This window comes from Sorex araneus, chromosome 4, assembly GCF_027595985.1.
Source record: "Sorex araneus isolate mSorAra2 chromosome 4, mSorAra2.pri, whole genome shotgun sequence".
Lineage (NCBI taxonomy): Eukaryota > Metazoa > Chordata > Mammalia > Eulipotyphla > Soricidae > Sorex > Sorex araneus.
The window spans coordinates 135,253,820-135,279,139 of NC_073305.1; the positions used below are offsets into that span (position 1 = coordinate 135,253,820).

At 42.6% G+C, this 25,320-nt stretch overlaps 2 protein-coding genes across 2 annotated transcripts in view; both read left to right on the top strand.

The window, feature by feature from the left end:
* Positions 1-270: 270 nt before the first annotated feature.
* On the top strand, positions 271-18,941 carry LOC129404365 (putative uncharacterized protein C6orf183). Its single transcript, XM_055136720.1, has 8 exons — positions 271-282; positions 959-1,113; positions 4,904-4,976; positions 5,872-5,982; positions 10,584-10,697; positions 13,295-13,489; positions 14,695-14,842; positions 18,772-18,941. The coding sequence occupies exons 1-8, from the start codon at positions 271-273 to the stop codon at positions 18,939-18,941; spliced, it is 978 nt and encodes a 325-aa protein (XP_054992695.1).
* A 2,531-nt stretch (positions 18,942-21,472) lies between these two features.
* Positions 21,473-25,320, top strand: part of CCDC162P (uncharacterized) — a 64,947-nt gene continuing 61,099 nt past the window's right edge. The window contains exons 1-2 of the mRNA XM_055137083.1: positions 21,473-21,593; positions 23,484-23,585. Coding sequence (XP_054993058.1) covers positions 21,483-21,593; positions 23,484-23,585 — 213 coding nt within the window. The 5' untranslated portion in view covers positions 21,473-21,482. The remainder of the gene's footprint in view (positions 21,594-23,483; positions 23,586-25,320) is intronic.

Genomic DNA, 25,320 nt, shown 5'->3' on the forward strand with positions numbered 1-25,320 from the left:
TCACCATATCTCTACCAGCCTGGGCAGGAAAAGGTAGTGGGAGCCCAGGCCACAGGCTCCATCTGAACCCGCTGCAAAGTGGGAGTCCTAGGACTTCTGGGTATTATGTTAACCTAGACTACTGACACTATGCACTTAGCAAAAACCATGTTGAATGTTGTAAGCTATGAACTGGTTGTTGGTGGAGGGGGGGCAGTATCAGCAAGTTCATTTACTGATGAAAGCGGTATGCAGAATATAAGCATTCAATCTAGAGGATGGACTACAAAGATGGTACAGGAAGTAAGTCATTTGCCTTGCATTCAGTCACACCAGCTGTGACCCTAGTTCAAATCCCTTGCACGACACACAATCTTCCTGTGTACTCAATAACCCCTATAAGTAATTATCTTTAAAATATTTTGAAGGCAGAATGACATAACTCAAATGCATTGGTCTGATTTTCTTCCAAACTTAAAAGAGCAAGGAGCAAGTTCATGTTAGACGCACAATGGTTTTACGCTCCTGAGTCAGAATCCCATGTGGTCAGAAGGGCTTATGGAGAAATACTCTAGGAACCAAAAATGATCCTGCACTCACCGACCATTTGTTCCTAATGATCAAAACCCTCTGAGCTATTTCGTAGATAATCCCCATTAGGCTTTCTAGAACAGCAGAAGTTGAGTGATGGATTCTCCTTTTGAAAAGCCCACAGTCCAATCTGCAGCAGAAGCATATTTGAAAGTATTTGGGCTGAGCAAAGACCCAGTCAACAGAGAGTCTAGCCTCATTTATCCCTTGTGTGCAGGGGGTGGTTAAATCAAAGCAATAATCATCTCATCTGGTTGCTTTTCAAATTGCAGAAGCACATATTTCTATAAAGTCCATGCAGCTGCTTGGGTGAGGAGAGACAAAGTCCAATTGGTGAGGTAATGGTCACCAAGAAGTCAGTCCCCAGCTCTGTATTCTTATTTTTCAGGAAGAGTCAGCACAAACTATGGATGACATTTATAAGATGGCTTCCACAGAAAGGGTCCAGCTGCTGGAGAAAGAACTGGCCATGCAACTGAGTGAACTGAAGACGGAGCTAGAGGCTCAGGGAACCCTCCAGGAGACCACTCAGGCATTTCACAGGTGAAATTCATAGCAGAAGAGGAGCAGCGCAAGGGCCACAGCCTGCACTTGCCCCATAGTCACCAGTGGCACCCCAACTCTTTTCCATTCTTTTTTTTTGCGTAAATAATAGCATCGTCTCAAGCTCAGACTTGATTGATGCCCCTGTCAAGGAGTTGTCAGGGCATTCAGAGGCAGTGTCCTATCAGAGAAAATGGGAAAGTGCTCCTATATTTTAGAAATACCATGGTCTTAAAATTCTATAAGCTACCAAACAAATCTGACTCAGAGTATCCTATGTTATTCTAATTGAATTTGACCTTGATTTGGGGAGGGAGGGTGTTTTTATCTTTTGGGGGGTCACATTCGCCAGTATTCAAAGGCTACTCCTGGCTCTGTGATAAGGAGTCACTCCTGGCGGAGCTTGGGGAAGTTAGGGGTAAGGGGGGGTCACAGGGTACCTAGGATTGAACCTGAGCCTCTGATATACAAAGCATGTACTCACCCATTGAGTGTCTTTCTAGCCCTGACCTTGGTGTTGATGAAAAATTCCCAAACAAATGATGCTAAGAATTTGTTCTAGTTTTCTTTTTGTTTGTTTCTGTTTTGGTGGCCACATCCAGTGGTTCTCAGAGTTTTCTCCTGACTCTGCACTCAGGGATCACCCCTGGTGGGCTCTGGGGACCATATCGGGTGCTGGGAATCCAATCCAGATTGGCTGCATGCAAGGTCAATGGCCCATCCACTTCACTATCACTCTGGTGGCCCTAGGAATTTGGTAATGGATTCCGCAAAATGACTTTCTCTAGGATGTGGTAAGTGCTGCCAGTGATAGGAATCCCATTTATTTATTTATTTATTTATTTATTTATTTATTTATTTATTTATTTATGTTTTAGAGCAACAGGGAATCAGATCAGCCCTAAGTAGTACATGCTAGGACATTCCTATCCCTCTGTCTTGTTGCTGCCACAATTGATCAAGAGGAAAAAAGTTGAGGTCACTGTTAGACAGAGGAGCTGGGAAAGCACAATGTGGGTGATGAGGGCTGAAGAGCAGAAGCAGGAGTGAGCATAGATGCATTTGTACTGCCTTCTACACATGATTCTAAAGAACCAGTATTTGATGTATTTTTTAGTTTATTTTGTATAGCTCTTGCATGTATGAAGCAAAGCGAGGATTGTATAAAGACATAGAAAGGTAATGGAACTCTACAAGTTATATTTGCTCTCCATGTCATTTCCTTTCTTTGAAAGGAAAACCTTTCTTCTAAAAGCCAGGTTTGAGATATATCTTTGAGATAGGCTTTGAGATAGATGCCTGTCTCTTAAGCATCAAGTGAAATCATGCATGTTACAATTCTCTGAAAACTAGAGAACACCTTGTTCAGATAAGTGTTGATGCTGGCACTGAAATGCCAAGTGCCAGACTAGCCTCTGAGAAAGGTTCCCTGAAGTCCCTTCCAGGACAGAGTGATAAGATCTATGGCTACACCTGTTTTTCTAACTTCCAACACCTAAACATGGCCCCTGGGAAAATCTGATTATTAATCCAACAAATACTTACAGAGCACTTTTGGTTGGCCATGTGCTGATGAACAGAGAAATGGAAAGGTCCCAATCATCACTTGAGCTTTCTAATTTTCCCCAGACAGAACATCTACTAAAAACCGGAGAGTACCTATACTCTCTCTATCCCCCCACCCTCTCTCTCAGTCTATGTCTCTATGTCTCTCATTTGTTTGTCTTACTCCTATAAGCCTGGTCTTTGAGATGGCTAAATATCTCATAAATGCTTATTGAATGAATATTAAGTGAACAATGCTTGGTGAATGGTGATTGCGAACTGTTTTTGTGGACTGATGTGCTTACGCTTTAGTGCTTAAGACCATTTATGCTCACCAGTCTCCTTCCAGCTGTTTAGAGATCACTTGAGATTCTCTGGGAGGAACAATGTGATCTAAATAAGAAAGGATCTGGTCAGTGAGCCCCAGGCAGATCCTGTTTTCAGTTCGCCACTGCTTTCTATGTCCAGGAGCAGTACTAGAGTGCTGAAAATCAGACCTTTGATTGATGAGTCTGTTTACTCCCAACGTGCTTTCAGAGCTTCCTTTCCTCCTCCCCCATCAAAACAATGATCTGAGATTAGGGAGCCCCTTGCCGCAACACAGATGGGGGTGGGGAGTCATGCAAATGGCTCAATGAGCTGCTTAGGATCACAGGGCTCTGGGATGGGACAATCCCGATGCTCCTGATGCTCAGCCTGGTGTCCACTAGACCACTGCCTCCAGGGACTGCGGCAGTATACACACTCATGGTCTGTTGCAATCCTCCCTCAATCTTATCTACTGGGGTAGTGGAGTGGAGGGATGCAGAGAGGATAGTACATAGGATAAGACGCTTGTCTTGCACACAGCCGACCCAGGTTTTATCCCCAGCATCCCATAGGGTCCCCTGAGCCACACCAGGTGTAAGACCTGAGCACAGAACCACTCTGGAGTAAGCCCTAGCTACTGCTGGGTGTGTCTCTAAAACCAAAACCAAAATGAAAATGGATAACCACACCTTAGTCCATGGAAATGTACTGGATCAGATCAGTAACATTAACCTGAATTTTATTGCCTACAGCATCCCTCCAGTCACTAGTGATTTCTCACATGAGTTCCAGAACTATCTTCGGTGGCTTTCTAACTGAGTTGCAAATCCCAAACTTGAAAAAAGTGATTATCTGCCCCAGGGTTGTCAGTCCTCGATATTCCTCAAGTTTTCAAGCTCTGGGGGTGTCTCTGACACCAAGTGGGGAGAGTGCTCCTCTTCCTCACCCAGGGTCCCACCTTTTCACCAGGCCCAGCAGCATTGCCTGAGCTTCCTCATGTTGGAGTCCAGGGCGGATGCATCTCCCACGGAGCAGCAGGGTGGAGCAGGCAGCTGTGCTCCCATTTCTCCCAGGGAGAAATGCTGTTTCCTGAGGCAGGAACTCCCACTGAGCCTTTCCCCAAAGCATGTCATGTTTGATACGCAAGGCCCATTTCCACCTCCCTGATAACTGCATAGAATTTTTTTAAAAAAATTTATTTATTTTTTAAAAACAAACAAAACATTTTAGTCAGGTCCTGGTTTTTGTGAGCTGGGGCTGGGAATGTGGTGTAGTAGAGCATATGGCTTTGCATGTGTGAGAAGATGGGAAAAAGGGGCTGGAAAGATAGTACAACAGGTAGGGCATTTGCCTTGCACACGGCTGACCTGGACCATATGGCACTCCATATGGTCTCTTGAAACTGACAGGAGTAATTCCTGAGCATTGCTGACTGTGGCCCCACAACAAACAAAGAAAAAAAAAGAAGGGGAGGAGGAGGAGGGAGAGGAGGAGGAAGAAAAGGAGGAAAAGGAGGAGGAGGAAGAGAAGAAAGAGGAACAAAGTGTTGATTTTGTGTCAGTGAAGTTCACATACACATCTGAAAAGCAAAAGAAGTCCTTAGAAACGAGGATACTAGAGAAAATACTGGGCCCAGGGGAGGGGGCATAAAAACGTTTACCATGATACATCTCCTTGTGCACTGGAGCCTGAATAGAGAGAGCACTCTGACGGTTGCCTGGGAGGAGGAGAGGAAAAGGGTGCAGGGAGAGGAGTAGTGAGCATGATGTTGACATCAGAGAGACTCTGACCAAGACAAAAGCCTGGGCCCTTCCCTGCCCATAGCAACCCACTGTAGTACAGTCTCATGGAGAAGCCAGCCTTCCTAGGGCGCCATTGATCATCTGATTCCATGTCGCTTCTATAATCAGTGTTTCGTTGCACAAACTTTCTGCAGCTCAGTTCGAATGCCAAAGGACATTTCTTACTTCAGAAGAGAAAGGGAACTGGCACTCAAGAAAGCTTTACAGGTGAGTAGGAGAATGGCTGTGCCCATGACATAATAAGTTAGATTTTTCTGCCTTGTTGGAAATTTTCAGCAGGAAAAAGTTTATGCTTGCACACGAACATCTAATGGTTGCAAGAACAAAATCTTCCAATATTCATCTCACTGCCACATCCAAACCAGTACAACTTCCTTAAACATATTTGATTTTTGTGATTTCTTCAGTTTCACGGCTCTTTCATTTGTGATGTGAACTCGTGCCCCTTGGAGACTTTGGGATAAGAGGATCCTGTAGAAAGCTGTCATTGTGGGGCTGGAGTGATAGTACAGCGGGCAGGGCCTTGCCGACTGACCGAGTTTGATCCCTGATGTCCACATGGTTCCTGGAGCACTGCCAGCAGTAGTTCCTGAGTGCAGAGCCAGGAGTAACACCTGAACATTTCCAGGTCTACCATAAACACTCGTTTTTAATTTTTAACTTTCAGTTATGCAACATATTTACAAAATTGTTTGCTAATAAGTTTCAGGTATAGACTATTTCAGCTCCAAATCCACCACTATCGGCTTCCCTCCACCTGGGCCCCAAGATCTTTCACCTGCCACTCTGCCTCCTTAGCAAACTGATTTTTATATTTTAATTATTATAGCTTGGATCATTTGCTTACAATAGTGCTGATTCTTATGATTTTGATGTACACAGTTACTTCAACTTGACTTTACTGAAGTGTCAAAGATCCTGGAGCATTGTCCTAATGTATTTCCAGTCCACCAAATCACCCCTCACTCCCACCCCACTCCCCTTGATGTTCTACTTTCTGTAATCCAGGACCAAGAGTTTGTGATCATTCCATCCCTTCCTCTCCTTGGTCTGGTTACTCTATTTACATGAACACTGATCCTGTTCTTTTGTCTGGGTTCAGGTTGCAGAGTCAAAGCCCCTTGTTATTCAAGCAGATTCCCTGCAGAGGGAGCTCGAGAGCTGCTTAAGAAGAGAGTACACACCTGAAAACCTACCTTTGCTTCTGTTGCAGGTAAGGGGCCTTTAGCAGTTGGCAGAACAGATCTGGAAACCTGTGTATACGAACAAAACTCGTGTATTCTCTGTCCACTTATGTATCTACAGACTATGCACATCCTTTGCTGAACATTCTTTGTTAAGATTCTTTGTTAAGAGTCCCACGTTGCAGTTTGGTTCTGTTTAGTTACTAAACAATTGACGACTAATTGCTCCTGGGCTGGTGTTTATGAGGCAATATGTCACTGACCAAGTTGCAGTCTTCCACCTGCTGTTGCCCCACTGAAGGAAAGATATTTCTCTTAAGAAATCTCTTTTAAGAAAATAGTGCAGGGCTGAAGCAATAATGTGGCGGATAGGGCGGTTGCTTTGCATATGGCACACCAGGTTCAATCCCAGTCAGCACATATGGTTCCCTGAGCCCACCAGGAGTGATATATGAGCACAGAGCCAGGAGTAAACTCTGAGCACTACGTGGAGGGCCCCCCAAACCAAAAGACAAGAATGCAAAACATCAGGGGTAGGGAAATTTTGCATGGACATTGCTATTGCATCATTGTAATGATTGTGAAAAAAGAGTGGAATTGCCTAAATAGCTAACAGTAGGAGAGAGTGTTAAGAAAAAGCATTGCTGTACGTGACAGAAACTTTATCACAATAACGGTTATGTAATATAGAGAAAATTCACTTGGAAAGACAGAGGCCAAAATGACAGTGATCATTGTCTTTGGAGGACTGATTATGAATTTCTACTTTTTACTTTGATGTGTTTTTAATATCGTTTTTTTCCCTTTTTTCTGGGGAGTGGAGAGAGGTTGTTGGGCCACACCTGGTTTGCTCGAGGGTTTCCTTCTCTGTACTCAGGAGTAACCCCTGGTAGTACTTGGGGGTCATAGATAGTGCTGGGGCTTAAACCTGGGTCAGCCACACGCAAGGCAAGCACCTTATTTTCTGTTGTACAATTTTTCCAGCCCATGTTGCTATTATTTCCTACGATAACATTTATTGTTCTGATTTCTTAAATTCTTTGTTCTTTGAATCTTATGAGCTCACTCTGCACACAAATTAGCTTGTTGGCAATTTACTAATAAATTAATCCCAAAGAAACAAAAGGGGTTGAGATTCTACCTGCAAGTCAAACTGCTGTTATTATTTTCATCCAGGATTCTCTTTCCTTTTTTGGCACTCTTCATTTCTTTGTGTATCTTGGTGATTCTCACTGGCGAGAAGGGCTCTGGACAATGTCTGGAGGCTTTTGTCATAATTTGGGGAGTGGGGTAGATTGCTACTGGCTTCTGATAGGTCACTGCTAAATATTCAGGGATGCTATTAAATATTCTATAGTGCACATGATAGCACCCTATGCCCCTCCATTCTCATTATCTGCTTCCAAATGTCAGGAGTGTTTAGGTTAAATATCTTGGTATAGTCTAAATTTCCATATACTATTTATCTTCTGCCTAAAGAACTTACTCTAACACTTCTCATATCTGCCAGGGGCAAACACTCTCAATCTCTGTTGTTTGTTTTGAAAGTGTTTTTGAAAGATGTTTTTTTTTTTTCACTGTAGAATTCTCAGTTAATAGTTTTTCTCTTTTATCATGCTAAAAGACATTCCATTATCTTCTGGCTAGCAGTTTCCATTTTCTACTACAATGTCTCCTTTTGTTCAGGGTAGCTTTTAAGATTTCTTCCTAATGGCTTTAAGCTGTTTGATAATGACAGTCTTTGATGGGGCTATTCCCTTGTTTCCCTTACTTCAAATTGGCTGAAATCTTAGATTGTGGTTTTATTATTTTCATCATTTAAGCATTTTTTTCTCCCAACCATTGTTTCTTCAAATGTATTTTCTATCCTCATCCTTTCCAGCATTCCATTTACACATACGTTAAATTGCGTCCTATTAGCCTGTCACAGAGGCAGTTAAATTGTTTAAGTCTTTTCTGTCAATGCTCCATTTTCCATCTTTTCAATTGTTATTTTTTTGTTTGTTTTGTTTTCTTGGGATCTTTCAAGCAGTGGTTCTGGGAGGGACCCTAAGGTCACCTGCCCCAGCCATACTCTGCCATTGAGGCTGTTTGGATCAGCACTTGGATCCAAGCTCTGTGGTGCTGTTTGAGTCCCCAATGCTAGGGGTCACCAGGCCACCCAGCAGTGCTTGGGCCCTTCTAAGACTATACCTGGTGGTGCTTGGGGGAGGGTCACATGGTGCCATGGATTGAACTTGGGGTCCTACACATGTATCCTTCACTCCGGGTCATCTCTCTGGCCTCATTACCCCTGTACTTTCCTAATCTCTTCCTCTGTAGTCTAACCAGTGGTTGATGCTATCCGATGAATATTTTCATTCCTATATTATACCTTTTGTTTGTTTGTTTGTTTATTTGGTTTTTTTTGTTTTGGATATTTTAAAATGACTCTCATATGTTCACGTTCTCTCAATTTTTGAATATGCCAAGCATATTAATAGCTCTTTTGATGTTCTTGTTTGCTCATTTCATTTCCAATGGCATTTCTGAGTTAGTTTTTCTTCGTTTCTCTTTTGCCATATTTTCTTAGTTCTTCATACATGAATAGTGAAATAGTGAATAGTGAAATAAGATAAGCTTCTTTGGGAAGTAGCACTGTAGCACTGTCTTCTGTTGTTCATTGATTTGCTCTGAGTGGGCACCAGTAACGTCTCCATTGTGAGAATTGTTATTACTGTTTTTGGCATATTGGATACTCCGGGGATAGCTGTGCGGGCGGGATCAAATACACCAGGGATAGCTGTGCGGGTGGGATACTCTCGGTAGCTTGCTGGGCTCTCCGAGAGGGACCAAAGAATCGAACCCGGGTTGGCCACATGCAAAGCAAACGCCCTACTGGCTAGAACTTGGCTGCTCCAGAGAAGAGTCAGTTACACATACTAAGCTGAGCTGTGGGAGAATCCCAAGAAAGCATGCCATAAAATAAAAGAAAGTGAGGACACATCTCAGGTAGAGATTCCCGCCCCGCCTCCTCTCACCCCTCCCCCCCACACACACCAAGAATAGAGAAATATGTACCTCTCTCCCTGAAAAGTTAGTTTGGATATAGTTTTCCCGATTTTTCCTTCCACCCCTGAAGTCTGTGCTAAGATGTTTTCAGGGGGGGGATCATTTGGAAGTGTTGGTGGTTTTATTTGATGTTCTTACATGGTCTTTGCTCCTAGTTGGAGTCCCTCCTCCCAGGATTTCTAGCCATGCTGAGCCTGGAATTCTGCATCTTAAAGGGGCTTCTCAGATGTTATGTTTCAAAGGCCCTCATGACTCTTGACCGGTTTTCGATTGAAGACATAGCATCTTCCCCAATTTACACCACCAGGACCCCCACCTCACTGCAATGTTACCAATTTCACCTTATTGAATATTGATTTTAAAAAATTCTTTTAACGAATGTTGAACTTTATCCTAGTAGGCAATCATATTACTTGCAGATCAGCTTTACACTTTCCTTGGGTTTGTTAATTTCTGTCGAAGCGTGCTTAGGGTAACTGTAGAGTAGCTGCTCTCTTCGGAAGGTGAACATGTTTGAGCCATGTTCGAACCTGAGACCTTCTATATTTGCAAGTCCCTTGCCTGTTAGCCTTTGCACAGTCTTGCAGAGTTCCACCCTCTGTGAGCATGATTAAGTGTTTATTAAACACCCCGAAGGCACCCCTCTGCAGATTTCTGGAGCTTTCTATGTCTTCCCTTTTAGTACTCTGCTCTGCAGACTCAGCAGAATTCAGACCACTTTCTCTTTTACTCAGAGACCTTCCTGCTCTGCTCAGGCTTCCCATTTCCCTACTGGGAGCCAGAACTTGCCTCCCTCAGGCAGAACCTGTAGGGAAGGAGGGCTCATTCTGTTGGTTTCCTTTCTCTCAAGGACCATGAGACCTTTTGCTTGCGGTCAGAAAATAGTTTCCTAGAGTATTTAATTCTGTTTTCTGCTCTTTTTGATGGAGGTGATCTTATTTATTCCATCATAGCCAGTGTTATTTCTCTCAGAAACAAAACATTTTTTAAAAGAGTACATGCATTTATTTGTTCGCTTATTTGGGGGCCACGCTTGGCTATACTCTAGGGCTACTTCTGGCTTGTTGCTTAAGAGTTACTCCTGGTGATGCTCCTGAGACCATGTGGTGCTCTTGCACGTGGGGCATGTGTTCCAGCCCACCGAGCTATCTCTCCTGCAACTTTTTAACCACCTCCTGTACCTCTTTAAGAAAAAATAAAATTCTTGATTCTAAGGTTTAAAACAAATGTGTTTCAGTCTTCGACTTATAATTTTCAGAACTTTGGTTTCTCAGAAAATTTAAGCTCAGCTTTAGACAATTTTGTACTTTTATGCCATTGCTAAAATTGCTGGTGAACTGCGACAGGAACCTACAGTCAGCACAACTGGCAACAGAGCAGGTGGATTCACGACTACATACTTGCTTCATTCAAATGTGAATGGCACATTAAGCCAGGTTTCTCAATGCCACGATCTTCATTTGAAGAAACCTCCCTTTCCAAATAACCAGAGATGGGTTTTCCTGTTGGTGCCGTTCTTCAGACTTAATTCAGTCTTCTTATTCTATGCTAAGGGTTAATTATTTCTTTTGCTGTTCAGTATTACACAGAGAGAACCACCCAGCTGGCCCACTGTAAGTATCTACACATGCTTAGGTGGAAGAGGTTTTGCCAGCACAGTAAGATCATGGAGCAACTTTATCCTGTTTACAAGGTAGGAAACCTGTGAACAGAAACTGTGGGTTGTTTCTCCCAATGAATCAAAATAGTGATAAGCTTGTTCATACACTATTCCCAAGTATAGTCATCATGCCTCTGATTACTTATCTAGACTTACTCACCTTATGCAGACTGTACCCTTTGACCAGACTGAAGCGGGTAGTCTGCACAGCGGGTAGGGCTTTTGCCTTGCACGCGGTTGACTAGGGTTCGATTTCTCTGTCCATCTTGGAGAGCCTGACAGCTACCAAGAGTATCCTGCCCACATGGCAGAGCCTGGCAAGCTCCCCGTGGCATATTCGATATGCCAAAAACAGTAACAACAAGTCTCACGATGGAGACGTTACTGGTGCCTACTCGAGCAACTCGATGAACAATGGGATGACAGTGCTACAGTGATACCCTTTGACCAATATCTCTTCATCCTCCACTTCCACCCCATACCCTGATAATCACTGTTCTATTCTCTGCTTTTATGAGATCCACTATTTTTTAATTAAATTTTTTATTAATGAGTCACCATGAGGGTACAGTTACAGAGTTTCATGCCTGTGCTACAGTTATACAATACTTGAATACCCATCCCTCCACCAGTGCCCATTCTCCTCCACCGATGGCCCCAGTGTCCCTTCCCTCCCCTGTGCTGTCCCTCTCGCCCCCCTCCCCGAGACAGGGAATTCCTTATTGTTCTCTCTCTCCTTTTGGGTATAGAGATACTGGGTGGCTATCATGTTCAATCTATAGTCTGCTTTCAACCTGCCTCTCCCATCCTGAGTGGATACTCCACTACACTTTAGTTGGTGTTCCCTTCTCTGTCTGAGCTGCCCTTTCCCCCAGCATGTGAGGGCAGCTTCCAAGCCGATCCACTATTTTTTTTTTAATATTCCAAGTATCAATGAGATCATGAGATCTTATGGTATTGATTTTTTTGTCTGGTCTATGTCATTTAGCATAATGTCCTCTAGGATCAGCCATAATAGTGGAAGTGGCAAAATTTCCTTCTCTCTCATTAATGAATATTATTCTATTGTGTGTATGTGCCTGTGTGTATACACATATGGGATATTATGAGTGGGTAATGGAATAATGTAACTTGAGCAATTGGATAATTGTCAGATCATAATTTGAATTTTATAAATGAATAAAGAAGATCTGGAAGGTCTTTGTATGTGTGTATGTATATAGAAATATACACCACATCTTTTAAAAATGTTATTATTTTTTACCTTTTTTTATTGACTCACTGTAAGATAGACCTTTACTATAAAGCTGTTCATGATTGGATTTCAGTCATAGAGTATTCCAGCACCCATCTCTCCTCCCTCCACCAGTGTACCAGTGTACATTTCCCAGCACCAGTGTCCCCAGGTACCCTCCCATCCCCCCACCCCCCATCCCCTGCCTGCCTCTATGGCAGGTACTTTCTCTCTCTCTCTCTCTCATTCTTTCCTTTCAGGTATTTTGGTTTACAATATTGATACTGTAAGGTTATCAAGAATATCCCTTTACCTACTTTTAACACTCAGATCTTGTCCATCATGATCATTCCCTGCTATTATTATTATTATTATTATTGTAATACTGGTATCTTCTCTATCTTACCTACTCTCAGCCCCCACACACACTTGTGGTTAGTTCCAACCATTGATCAATCCTCCTAGCCCCTGTTTTCCTTGGCCATGGATATTAGTCTTCTACTATATATATTTTTAATATACCACAAATGAATGAAATCGTTCTATATCTTTTCCTCTCATTTTGGCTCATTTCATTCTCTATGTCCATCCACTTATAGGCAAATTTCATAACTTCATTTTACCTAACAGCTGCATAGTATTCCATTGTGTACACCACATCTTTATCCACTCATCCACCAACTGACTGTTAAATTGACTATTGTGAATAATGTTGCAATAGGCATGAGAATCCAGCTAGCTCTTCAAGACAATGATTTAATTTCATATATATGTGTGTGTTACTGTCACTGTCAGTGGCAGTGATGCACACATATATAATAATGTGTATATACACATATACATATATATATACAGAAGAGGGCTTGCTGGATCATATGACAGTTCTATTTTTTGAGGAATCTCTGTATGTTTTTAGAAATAACTGCATCAACTTACATTCCCACCACAGTACATAACTCATAAAAAAATATTAAGTCACAGCTAAAGGTAGCAGCAAAACTAGTGGATGTACCTATTGGCTAGTTATGCTTGTGGTAGAAGACAATATCCCTATTTTTAAGAATGAGATTTGAAGGAAGAGGTATATGAGGGGAAATATGCCCTCCTTTGAAGACTGGACCTCTTTTGCTCTTGGTAAAAGTTAAGAAGCTGACCCCAGCCAGCTACAAAAAATACTTCTGCCCTGATTCTTTGCTAGATTTTCTTTCAAGTCCTAAGAACTTGCCCTGTCAGTCAGACAGATCCAACTTTGCAAAATTCAGAATATGAATGCATTGTGGTATTCTAAGAACTCTTATGTGACCCCCAAATGACATAGCTCTATGCTTGGAAACAAACGACAGAAAAGAACAAGGCATGCAATCACCAAGTTCTGTCTTTGCATCTCTCTCAACAGAAACAAATTGCCTACATTATGCGGGAATACAATGATGCCCTTCAGAGAGCTGAAAGATTGTCTGTTGCTCGAGAAAACTTCCTTATGGGGAAAAACAACCCTCCGAACTTGGTTACACAGCAAGACCTGACTATTTACACAAAATGGTTAGTGTGTCACCTGCATTCACTCAAGACTATTCACCATTACCTGCAGGTATGTAAAGCATAGTCACATGACAACTGTCCCACCATGGTTAATCCATTGCTTCCTCACACCTATCTACAAGCTTTTGATTGTGAGTTTCTGCATTTCAGCTGCTTTTACTTATGACAGGAAGTAATGGCTCACTAGATTTTCTATTGAAATGAGCACATTTTGGAAACTTGCTTTAGTGAAATTGCTCCACTAATTCAGTTTTCTCAGAGATGTGTCTGTTAGATGAATTCATAGTCAGCTTGTGAAGTTCTTATTTTTGTTATCTGATTCAGTATCCATAGTCCTCAATATAGATTCACTTTTTCATTCCAGAATATCTTATGGGATCTAATATGTTGTGTGCATGTCTTTGACAAATTTGTAAAAAGTATAATCTTTGCTGTGAAAAGTTAACATATGCCCATATTAGGAGGAAGAAGAGTAAACAAATTTCAGTTCACTTAAAAACAATGACATAAGAATAAAAAGAAAACAATAAGGATAAAGAGAGTCCAAAGGCATGCCCACACCTAGATTAGAGGTATCAGAAAGGAATGACACGATCACATATACACTTTAGAAAGATGATTGTGGCTGGAGAGACATTCAGGGATTAGTATGCTTGCTTCATGTGGCTGGCCCTGGTTCCAATCCCAACACCACATATATTCCCCCAGCACTGCCAGGAGTGATTCCTGAGTATAGAGCCAGCAGTCAGCCCTGAGTACCTCTAGGTGCTCAAAAACAAAACAAAGCAACACCCCAAATCAAGAAGATAATTGTTTTGCCAAAACAATCTTTCCTATTCCTCCACTTTTTATCTCAATGTGACACCATCCGTAAAGTGAATGATGGATTACCCAAACCAGAGACAACATGAACATCATTTTCACTTCCTCCCTCTCCTGATCATTCAAAATGGGGGTCTACCTTTCCAGTCACAGTAGAACAAGCTGTGTTGGATGCATGTCTTATTCATCCTATTAGCCTGAGTACTTCACACAAAGCCTTTCCTCTGGTTGTTTTATCAGTACAGACCTGGCTCCAGGTAAGAACACTAGAATTAGTCTCTTGGCTTTGTATTTAGCCTGTCATGACTGGGAATGTTCTCAAGGCCAACTTCCTCCTCTGTTAAAGTGGTCAAAGACACTCCTACATATAGATCTGGAAGCTTCTGTGAGAATGAGGTTGATATACATCTTCCTGATTGTGTTCTTCTCCAGGCCCTCCAATTCTTACCCATGTCCCAGATTCTGAGCATCACTGTTGACAAAGTGTCTGAGGAAGGTCAGGAAAAGGAGCAGGTCAGTCACATGGACCCCAGCACCCAGGGTCCTGAATCTGTCAGCCTTACCGATGACAGCATTTCAGGTAAGAAAAGAGACTCTTTCCCCTAGGATAATGAGGAGAAAAGAAGAGTGACTTTTACACACACGTGTGTTTTTTTGTTTCATTCTCATGCTTGAAAAGATTTCCCCCTTGTTCTTTATTTTATTTTTTGGGGGGGGCATACCTAGTGGTGCTCAGGGGTCACTCCTAGCTCTACACTCAGAAATCACTCTTAGCATGCTCAGGAGACCATATGGGATGCTGGGGATCAAATTTGGGTGGCCTATGTGTAAGGTAGGCACCCTAGCACCCTACCCATTGCACTATTGCCCCAGTCCTTGAAAATTTTTCTTTTTAAATTTAAAAAAAAATTATAATAACACTGTGTTTTACCAAATTGTTTATCATATAGTTGTTTCAGGCATCAAATGCTCCAATACCAGTCTCGCCACTAATGTGACCTTCCCTCCACCAATGCCCTCAGTTTCCCACCTACTATTCTAGCCTGCTCCCATAGCAGACACAAACAAATTTAACTCATACACAAAGGCAAATGGAAATATCAATTGTTGTATCTCTCAATGGTGTTACTAAAGTCATTATCTGAGAATTTACTAAGCTGGTTGGTGCTAGTTGAGCCTTCTCTACTCTTTCTTTTGCTCATCAAACTTGGGGGTCTTCTATACAACTTTTCCATCAGAATTGCTGTGATCCTATTGGGCTGACAGTGCTATGAAATTTGGAAGTGTTGTGTCGCTGCCATATGAGGCCATGAGGCCCAGGACTTACAGATCTGGAACGATTTGGTGGCTTGGCAGTTTGATGAGGTTCAGTTGTAGAGCCAGGCCCTTTCTATGTTGGAGGGTGTCAGGTGTGGGCTGCTGTGCCTTTAGGCAGAAAGGGGAATCTGCCGGCCCCCATTCCAGAAGGCCCCAGAGTTCTCAGTCCAGACCAGTCTGCCTGGGAAGATTCAGCCAAGTCATGTTATGTTCAGAATCAGTTATTTGTCTGCCAGCAAGCTGACAGGTATGGGCGGGGGCTGTTGGGTTTTCCAGTGGTGGGAGTGCAGGGGATGGGGCGAATGTGTTAGCCAGAATTTTGATGAACAACGGGATGACAGTGTTACAGTGCTACAGTGCTACCTAAGTGTTATATCATCTTAATGAACAACTGTTAATTTTATATTTTCTGATGGGAAATGAATAATAATTACTTCCTTACACAGGATTATCTTCGCCTTTAAAACTAGCAAATTAAGAAGCAACGAAAGTTGAAGTCAGGAATATTGATCTATTCCTATAGTGGCCTCATGTAGATTAGCATGTTTCAGTCATGTCGTCTCCTGGGTTTCTTTTTTTTAAGTGAAGCAACATAATTTTTTTTAACAAAATTCGCTTAGAAATACATGAAGGATAGAATGAGAGGAATATTTGTTCAAGAAAGTACACAGACTTCTCTAGAGTGGAAATAAAACAAAAGAGGAAAAGGTTTAAGGGAGAATTAAAGGCTTGGATGAGCAAGCCAATAATTTCATCTCTGTAGGCCTCAATTTACTTATCTCCAAGTGAACTGCTCAGATGAAATAATCTCTAAAATCCCTTAAATTTAAATATTACATTATTTAATCTGAACTAACATAATAGACTTCCTGTCCTTACCTTCCTTGGGTTAGAAACATCTATGGAACTTAATTCGATTTCTACTCTGAGACATATTTCCTTGGGGTAAGTACATGATATGCCTGTAAGAAATCCAGACAGGGGTTCTATTCCCAGCATCCCATATGGTCCCCCCAGCACCACCTGGAGTAATTTCTGAGTGCATGAGCCAGGAGTAACCCCTGTGCATCACCGGGTGTGACCCAAAAAGAAAAAAAAAAGAGAGGGACAGACATAGAAGAGCTGCACTCATTTGTGGAATAGAAAATAACATATTATGAGATTAATACCCAAGGACAGTAGAGACAAGGGCTAGGACTATTGCTCTGTGGTTGGAAGCCTCCCTCATGAGCTGGGGGAGAAGGCAGCTGGGATAGAGAATGGATCACAAAAAAAAAAAAAAAGAAAGAAAGAAATCCAGACAGAACCTCACTGTGGGGTTAGAATCCAAACAGGGGTCATGAGAGGTGGAGGGAGCTAGGGGGAAGAAGGAAAAGAATAACGCCTCTCCTAAATGTGTTGTTTCATTGATAAATCAACTTCCTTTTTTATCAGAAAGGACTAAGGGCATTGTTGCCTCTAATAAGTGTAGTGAGCAGTTCCCTAGAAACAGGATTCAATACAACTATGCATATACCTTTTAACATTATTTATTACCCTTCACACTATAGAACACCCATAAATCCATATAAGATCTAATTTATCACACAAAGTCTATCACTCAGGTTCTGATTCATATAGCTTCCCAGACACTTAAGTCAGGATCAGCCCACACTTAGTATCAGAGTCCAAGATACCCAAAGTTCAAGCTGGGAGCAAATACTGAGATGCTTCTGGCCTTACAACAGCTTAAGGGGACTCCATGATGCAGCCATTGGCTGGAGAGGAGAGAGGATCAGGTTGCACACAGAATGGTCCCTGGGTTCTGGAGTACATTGCTTGTGAGCACTGATACATTGGAGAGGGCTGCAGAGGTCATCTCTGTTAATGTTCTGAATTCTTCTCCCTTCATTTACACTTCTGGGTGGACCCTGAACCTTTATCAAATACCCTAGACTATTATCCATTACTCCAGACTCTATCAAGGGACCAGTGTCTCTCTTATCTGGCTGACCAACAAGGGTTGTTGGCCATTCCTTGTTCTCACGTTCTGATTGGCTACACCAAGGTGTGTCTCTCCTCCTTGCTTTGGTTGTCATGTATTAACATGAGTCCCTCCATTTTGTTTTATGTTTTGTCATTGCCACTGTCCTATGTTGACCAGGGTCCCCTGCCCCCCAGCTGACGGATGAAGGAATGGGGCCACAGGTTGGTTATTAGTGGTTGGTAATCAGTAGCCATTTATTCAAATCTGTCAGTGTTATTATAGAGGAATCATGAAGGGTTAGGGGGCAGCAATTACACTTAGGTGTGGTTGAACATTAACATAAACAATAAACAGATATAAAGCTCCACTTCAGCTACTTTCAGGGTAAATTCTTCAAGTAGATCCACCCAAGGACAGAATATCATCTAAGGACTCCAGCACTCCAGATTCCTACTAGGACATCTGCCCAAGGGTGGAATTCCATCTAGAGGCATATTGCTTTTTCCTTCCCTTTGCTGGTAGTCCATTTAAACAATCATATTAAATTTACTTCCTAAAAATATTTCTAATAATTTAGTATAAACACAGTAAGAGATATAGGCTTTTATTTTTCATCTATACTTTAGATTACGCTTCAAGAGTGACTTTTCCTGGGGACACCTTGCTATATTTCCCAGACTACAGTACTCAGTCCAGGTTACTTTTTAATAACCCCAACAGGTTATTAAAAAGTTCAGTTACTTCTTTTTGGGTCATGACAGAGTTTGTTCATGAACGTGCTCTTAATTTATCATACCTCTTATGGCACTTAGCTGTCCCTTTTTGAAGCCAGGGTAGCTATGGCTTGCCCTGGGTTCTTAGCAGGACCCACTTTTTAGGACACTAGGAACTAAAGTCAATCTAAGGGCAACTGAGGCTTAAGTAAATATGACAGATGTTCCAGAGTTAATATTATTTGGAGTAAATTAACTCCCATGTTACAAAAGCATAGCATTAACTGTCTTCCTGTGTCTATAAAGAAAGGACATTGCTACTACCTCCTGGAGAAAGCCAGCATGAATGAAGGATTTGTCAGACAGAGCTGGCTTAATGGAAGCATCCCAGGAGGAGAAGGCTGGGCAGGGCTCAGACAGGCCCTCCTGTCAGAAGAGAAGGTCCTACTACTAGTCAACACAAGAACCCTAGTTATCATTGGTCTTAATATTCTTGCTCTTGTGTTTCTACAGAGTCCATAAAAACAGCGGTTACTTTTGTCCTGCCGCAACACACAACGGAAACAGAAGATCTGAAACCTCAGCTGAGGCTCCTGCTCTGCCATTTCCATATTCCGTACAATGTGGACGAGCTCGGGGACTCCGCTAAGGAAATGGAACTTTTCTCCTTGGTACTTTGTTGACTCTTTCCTATACAAACTTAGATGTTCATGAAAGAAAATACCTATATTTTGCCCCAAAGGTAGATATTTGTACTCTCATCATAGGTTCTAGGGGTATAATATCTAAAACTGATTGGGGAGATTTAGATTAGCACCTGAAACCCCTCTCTGTAAGGATGATGGGACTCTAGAATAGTCATCTCAGGGATCACAAGATGCTTTTCTGCAGAATTTAGGAAAAGGGGGTAGGTTCGAGTTTTTTCAAAATATTGAAATTTTCATCGATTTGTTCATCAATTTGCTTGAGCGGGTACCAGTAATGTACCATTGTGAGAAAATCGATGAACAATGGGACAACAGTGCTACAGTGCAGTGCTATTGAAATTTTCAAAATGATAAAAATGTCACTGAGATTGGACAGATTTGCAAGGTGGGGTTGTCAAATGTGTAAAGTTTTTTGATTCTGAGACTGTTATGGTGGCAAAATTGTGCTTTTAATTCAATATAGTGTCCATTGTGCAGTAATGTCTAAAGCCACACAGTGCTACACTGAATTGCTGCACTTTTTTTTTCTTTTTTGGGTCACACCCAGCGATGCACAGGGGTTACTCCTGCCTCACTCAGGAATTACTCCCTGGCGGTGCTCAGGGGACCATACGGGATGCTGGTAATCGAACCCGGGTTGACCACATGCAAGGCAAACGTCCTACCTGCTGGAGCTATCACTCCAGCTCCTGCTGCACTTCTTCCAAAAAAAAAAACCCAGGATATTTTTTCATGGCAGGTTGGGGCTGGGGGAGAGGGCTGGGCCCTAGAAGTGCTCAGGGCTAGCCTGACTTTTTGCTCAGAAGTGACCCCAGGGGTTCTCAAGTCACCATATGTAGTGCCAGTGATTAAAATTAGGGTTTGAATAGCCTCATGCAAGGCAAGTGCTTAATCTCTTATACTATCTCTTCAGTTTCTTCATGATTAGTTTTTTAAATTATATTAAAATTTATCTCAAACTGGAAAGTAGAACTGAGAACATTAGATTTGCTCAAACCACAATTTCAGCAGTTCCCACGATGAAGATATTCTTCTAGTTCATGCTGTATAATCTTTGCAAGAGGATATTTAGTTAGGTGAACACAATAAAAGGATAGAGCCACACAAGCAGAAAAGTAAACCCGAGTGCTTTCTCATGCCAGCTGGGTGAGAAGGAGCCTCTGTATCTCTTTCATTCCCCCATTCATTGCATTTTCCAACGTCGTCCTACCAGAATGATGTCTCTTGGTCAACAGCACAGTTTCCTGAAGGTCCCTGGAGCCAACGGTATACATGGCAGGTGTAGTACACGGGATTTAAGACGTGCCTCTTAATCCTCTCCTAAGTGTGTGTTCTCCAGGTATCAGGAGTGGAGTGGGCACATTTATTTCATAGCATGTGGCCTCAAGAGGCTCACTGAGTACTGAGGACCTCATTACCCCAAGTGGCCCGTGTACCCAAAGTGCTACCACAAGCTCAGGAGGCCTGGCCAGCTTTGAAGAAGGAGGAGAAAAATGCTTTAGGCATCCTGATAGCGGGAGACATTTCACAGAAGGCAGCGGTAGCCTCAGCCTGGCAGTGAGACAGGCAGGAAGTGAGATACCCAGAAGTGGCCTCACAGGTTCCAGCATTCAGATTCTTCTCTCTAACAACTTCCTGCTTAGGTTGCCAGGAGCAAAATTTATCTACACCTACCATTTATTTGTTTATCAAATGATGGGGTAGGTGGTGGGGAAATGATACATTTCCCAAGGTTGACAGTTCATTTCCCCTTTAGAGCCCAGTTCAAAATTTACATGCAAATGTATATTACAAATAGTCCTAGTCTTCAGAGCAGATTATTGAGAACACAGAACACACACACACACACACACACACACACACACACACACACTCACACAGCCATGTTAAGGAAATGTGCACATATGCCTCACAGGTTTATTTATTGAAGGCCTGGCACTATTCCAGAGCCATGTCTTAGGACTTAGTTCGATACCAAAACTGTGTCAAAGGCAATCGGGGCTGGAGAGATAGTTCAACGGGCTGAGCACATGCTTTGCATACAGGAGACTTGATCAGGTTCCATCCCTGGCACCACATAGTATCCCAAGCACAACTGCAGTGGTCCCTGTGCACTGAGCTGGAAATAGCCTCTGAGCACCCCTGGGTGTTCCCCTACTCCTCCTCCCAAAAAAACAATTCAAAGGAAATCAATAGCTGTTCCTTGAATTTGTCTCCAATCTGAAACTTCTTTATTTGGGGTGGGGGTGGTCTGTATCTCTCTCTCTCTCTCTTTTTTTCTTTTCTTTTTGGGTCACACCTGGTGATGCACAGGGATTACTCCTGGCTCTGCACTCAGGAATTACTCCTGGCGGTGCTCAGGGGACCATATGGGATGCTGGGAATCGAACCTGGGTCGGCCGTGTGCAAGGCAAACGCCCTACTCACTGTGCTATTGCTCCAGCCCCCTGTATCTCTCTTCTTGATCCCATTTAGGTTTCCCAAAAATTCCCAAGCCTCTTCATGGAGCAACAGAAAATGAGAACATTTCCCGACTATGATTCTGCAATGGCCAAAGGGGGGACTTTGGGTTCGGCCGTAAGAGGCATGGCCTTGAAGAAGAGAGCCAATTGGACTTCCTTTATTAAGGTAAGGAGACAAGTAGTGACAGTCACCTGTCTGTTGTACTAGCAGTGTCCCAAGGACTTCCAAAAGTGCATAGAAACTTGCCGTATCTCTTTTGTCCCCATTCTCCTTCAATTCCTTAGAAAATTGTTCCCTTGGACCTAGGAGAGCTTCCCGCAAACTTCAGAAAAGAACCAGAGCACCTGACCTTGTGCACTGTGTCTCCCCACCCTTCCTCTGGTCTCTGTTGACAGGCCTATCCACCTACTGGCCTATCCACAGACTCTGCTGCTCAAGGGAGAGGATGAGACAGCAGAGGAAGAAGCAAGAGCAGCCTGTTCTGATGACTGGGAAATAGAGTAGTTACGTTTTATAAAGTGGTCACTGAATTAACTAACACTAAATCATTATTCAGAGAGGCAATATGGGGTTGGGTTCATGATGAGTTACAGAGCCCTATTTTCTGTGTTTCTGTTTTAAGACACTTTGTTGAGTGTGTGCTGTTGGTTCAGTAGTGTCAAAACTCTGACCCCCTGCATAATAGCTCTTGTCCAAAGGAAGTTTTTCAAACACGCAGTTTCATCTCTAAGCCTTCCAGTGCTTGGGGATGGCAGGCACTTCCCCATGACCTTGGGGTTCTTCTTTAGATGTCCCACCACTAACAACAACAACCCTCTGTGTCACAGCTGGAACCCAGGATCTCACACAAGTTTTCAACTACTGGGTCATTTTCCCAGCCCTTCAGGGCCATTCGAAGCAGTGAAAATCTCCAACAGAAAGCACAAATGCATAAGCGTAGCACTAAACAGACCACCCACAGGATCTCTGTTTGTAGGATAAGAGTGGAAAACAGAAGGCAGAATGTTGCCTGATGTCTTTAGTTGAGAAGGCGGAGTTGTGCCTCTCCAATCTGTTTGGCCACACCCCCAAACTCCTCCTACACTGACACATTTTATTCTCTCCATTTTGGGAGGGAGGCCTTCCCAGCCGTGTTTGGGTTGGGAGGGACACTCCTAGTTATACCTGGCCCATAAATGTGGGTTTGGTTGTTCGGGTTCTTGACTTGGCAGTGCTGGTAGATGTGATACTGGTGTCTGAATTCAGACACCAGTACTCCAGCCAACCATGTACTCCAGCCCTATTTCTGGGTCCCTCAGGACTGATTTGGAAGTTGCAGGTAAGTATTTGGGAATAGGTAAACACAATAACATCAACTAATCCCATGAATCATGGGAATCACTATTTGAGGATAGAAAGAAAAGTCTTCTGTGAAAGAGGCTCGGGAAGTGATTCAGTGGTACAGCATGTGCCTTATAGCTTTGTATGTATGAGAAACTGGCAACACACATGCACACACACATACACACACACACACACTCACTCACACACAGAGTTTTATGTGATAAAGGTGGACAGAAAAAAAGGAAAACCATCAAAGATTACTCCATATTGGAGAACTTGAGCAATAGCTGGTGGGCATATGGTGAATCACTTTCTTATTTATTTTTTTTAAAGATTGGTTTTGGGGGCACACCCACCCAGTGGTGCTCAGGGCTTACTCCTGGCTTTACCAGGAATTACTCCTGTTGGGCTTGGGGGACCATAAAGGATGCCAAGGATCAAACCTGGGTTAGCTGCATGTAAGGCAAGCACCTCTTGCCCTCTATACCATGGTTCTGGCCCCCGTTGTTTCAAATTGTTATAGTTTCTAAGTATAGATCAGAGGAAGTGACTGGATATGACATGTGTGGCTGAGATGAGTCTGAGATATGTAGACCCTCACCAAGTCTGCTCTGGCCAGCAAACTTCCTAGCCCTGAGTTCCCCACCTCCCGCATTGAAAAAGGTCCTTAAATCCTTTTGCAACAACTTTGCTGTTATATGGTAACTACCCATGCATATGTTTGCCCACCAGATTAAACCAAAATGTGATCCTTGGCAAAAGAAGCTTTTGACTAAACTAAAAGAACGGAAAAGGATAGATGTATTAATGCAACTCCAAGCAAAATTTCTGAAGGTAAGAGTGTACCTTGTTCCCTTGCAAATAAAATTCTTACTAACCATTCTCAGAAAATTCAGTTTTCTTTCTCTTTCCAAAAAATAGGTTCGTGGATTCACTATGAAGGATTTATTTGAAACTTTCTAATATCATTGCCAAATTTTTTAAATCCTTATTAACTTTCAGTGGAATAACATTTGTCAAAAGTCTGGCTTTAGAACTAAGCTTTTCTGTGATCCATCATCCATCACACAATCTCCTTGAGCTTTAGTTTCTTCATTTGTGAAACAAAAATGCTGAACTAACCTACATTTATTGTGATTTAAGAAAAAGCATAAAATTTACCTTATTATCTATTAAGTGTTCTGGTCAGTGGTGTTTTTCTATTCATCCTGTTATAAAGCAGACCTTAAGAATAACAACCTTCCTTTTTTTTTCACCCTCCAACAATCTAGCACCTACTTATATGCTTTATTTCTATGACTCTGACTACTTTTTTATACCTGGATTGTAGGGGGACACATACAGCTTTATATTTGATTATATTCCAGCTTTATAATTGGATTCATTTTTTGTTTGGTTTTGTTGTTTTGAAGTTTCCCTATCAATGTCTGGGATTGACAGTTCTGACCATCTGGCACCACTCGGGAGGCCTGAGGAGCTGGAATCGAGCCCGGGGTGCACCCCTGCCAGATATGTGCTCTGCTCCTCTCAGCCATCTCCCAGCTCTGTAACTGGGTTCTTTTTGGGGTGTGGGTGGGGATGGTAGGGAGATTCGGGCCACACCCAGCAGTGCTCAGACCACTCCTAGTGGTCTTGGGGAACCATATGTGGTGCTAAGAATGAAACTGGGTTCAGCCACAAGCATGGTTGAGTGCAGAGCCAGAAGTAAGTCCTAAGCATAGCTAAATGTGGCCAAAGGCAAAGAGAAAGAGAGAGATAGACAGACAGAGAGATAGAGAGAGAGAAGGAGAGAGAGAGGGAGAGGAAACTAGAAACAGGATTTTGAAAAAGTTAAGCTTTTCATGCTATCTCTCCAGACACTTGTAACTGGATTCTTTCGCTTAGCATTGTATCTTTAAGGTTGGGGCCAGAGCAATAGTACAGTGGGTAGGGTGCTTGCCTTGCATGTGGAATACCTGAGTTCTATCCCCATGACACTACATATAGTCTTCCAAGCTCTCCGGGAGTAATCATAGCACATCCTCAGTGTGGTGTGACCTTGAAACTACCCACCTGGCACACTGAAATTTCACCCAGAGGCACACTATCCCCTTCTACCCTCCTTCCAGCCCATGTTCTCCTATCCATCCTTATGACCGTGATCACTCTCAGTGGAGTCTTGCAATATGTGTTCTTTTAAAGAGTAGCTTATATCACCCACCACAATATCCCCAAGTATTATCCAGGTTTGAAAATAAACCAGAATCTCCTTCCCTTTCTAAAGCTGAATATTATTGTCTTGTAAGTACTCAAAACATTTTACTTACTGACTCACTTTTTCATGGGCATTTGAATTGCATCCACCTCATGACTGTTGTGAATAATAGTACTCAGATCATAAATCTATAAGTACCTTTTCAAAAATCTGCTTTCAGTTTCTTCTCTCTCTCTCTCTCACCCTCTCTCTTTCTCTGGCTTTTGGACCACATTTAGTTATGCTAAGGACTTACTCCTGGCTCTGAACTCAGAAATTATTTCTGTCAATGTTCAGGGGACCATATGGGATGCTAAGGATCAAACCTGGGATGAC

What these genes read in the sequence shown, in the direction of transcription:
- LOC129404365 (XM_055136720.1), top strand. An exon ending in TACCTTTGCTTCTGTTGCAG is followed by an intron (nt 5,983 to 10,583) that starts GTAAGGGGCCTT and finishes TTTGCTGTTCAG; the next exon opens with TATTACACAGAGAGAACCAC. An exon ending in TACCGATGACAGCATTTCAG is followed by an intron (nt 14,843 to 18,771) that starts GTAAGAAAAGAG and finishes GTGTTTCTACAG; the next exon opens with AGTCCATAAAAACAGCGGTT.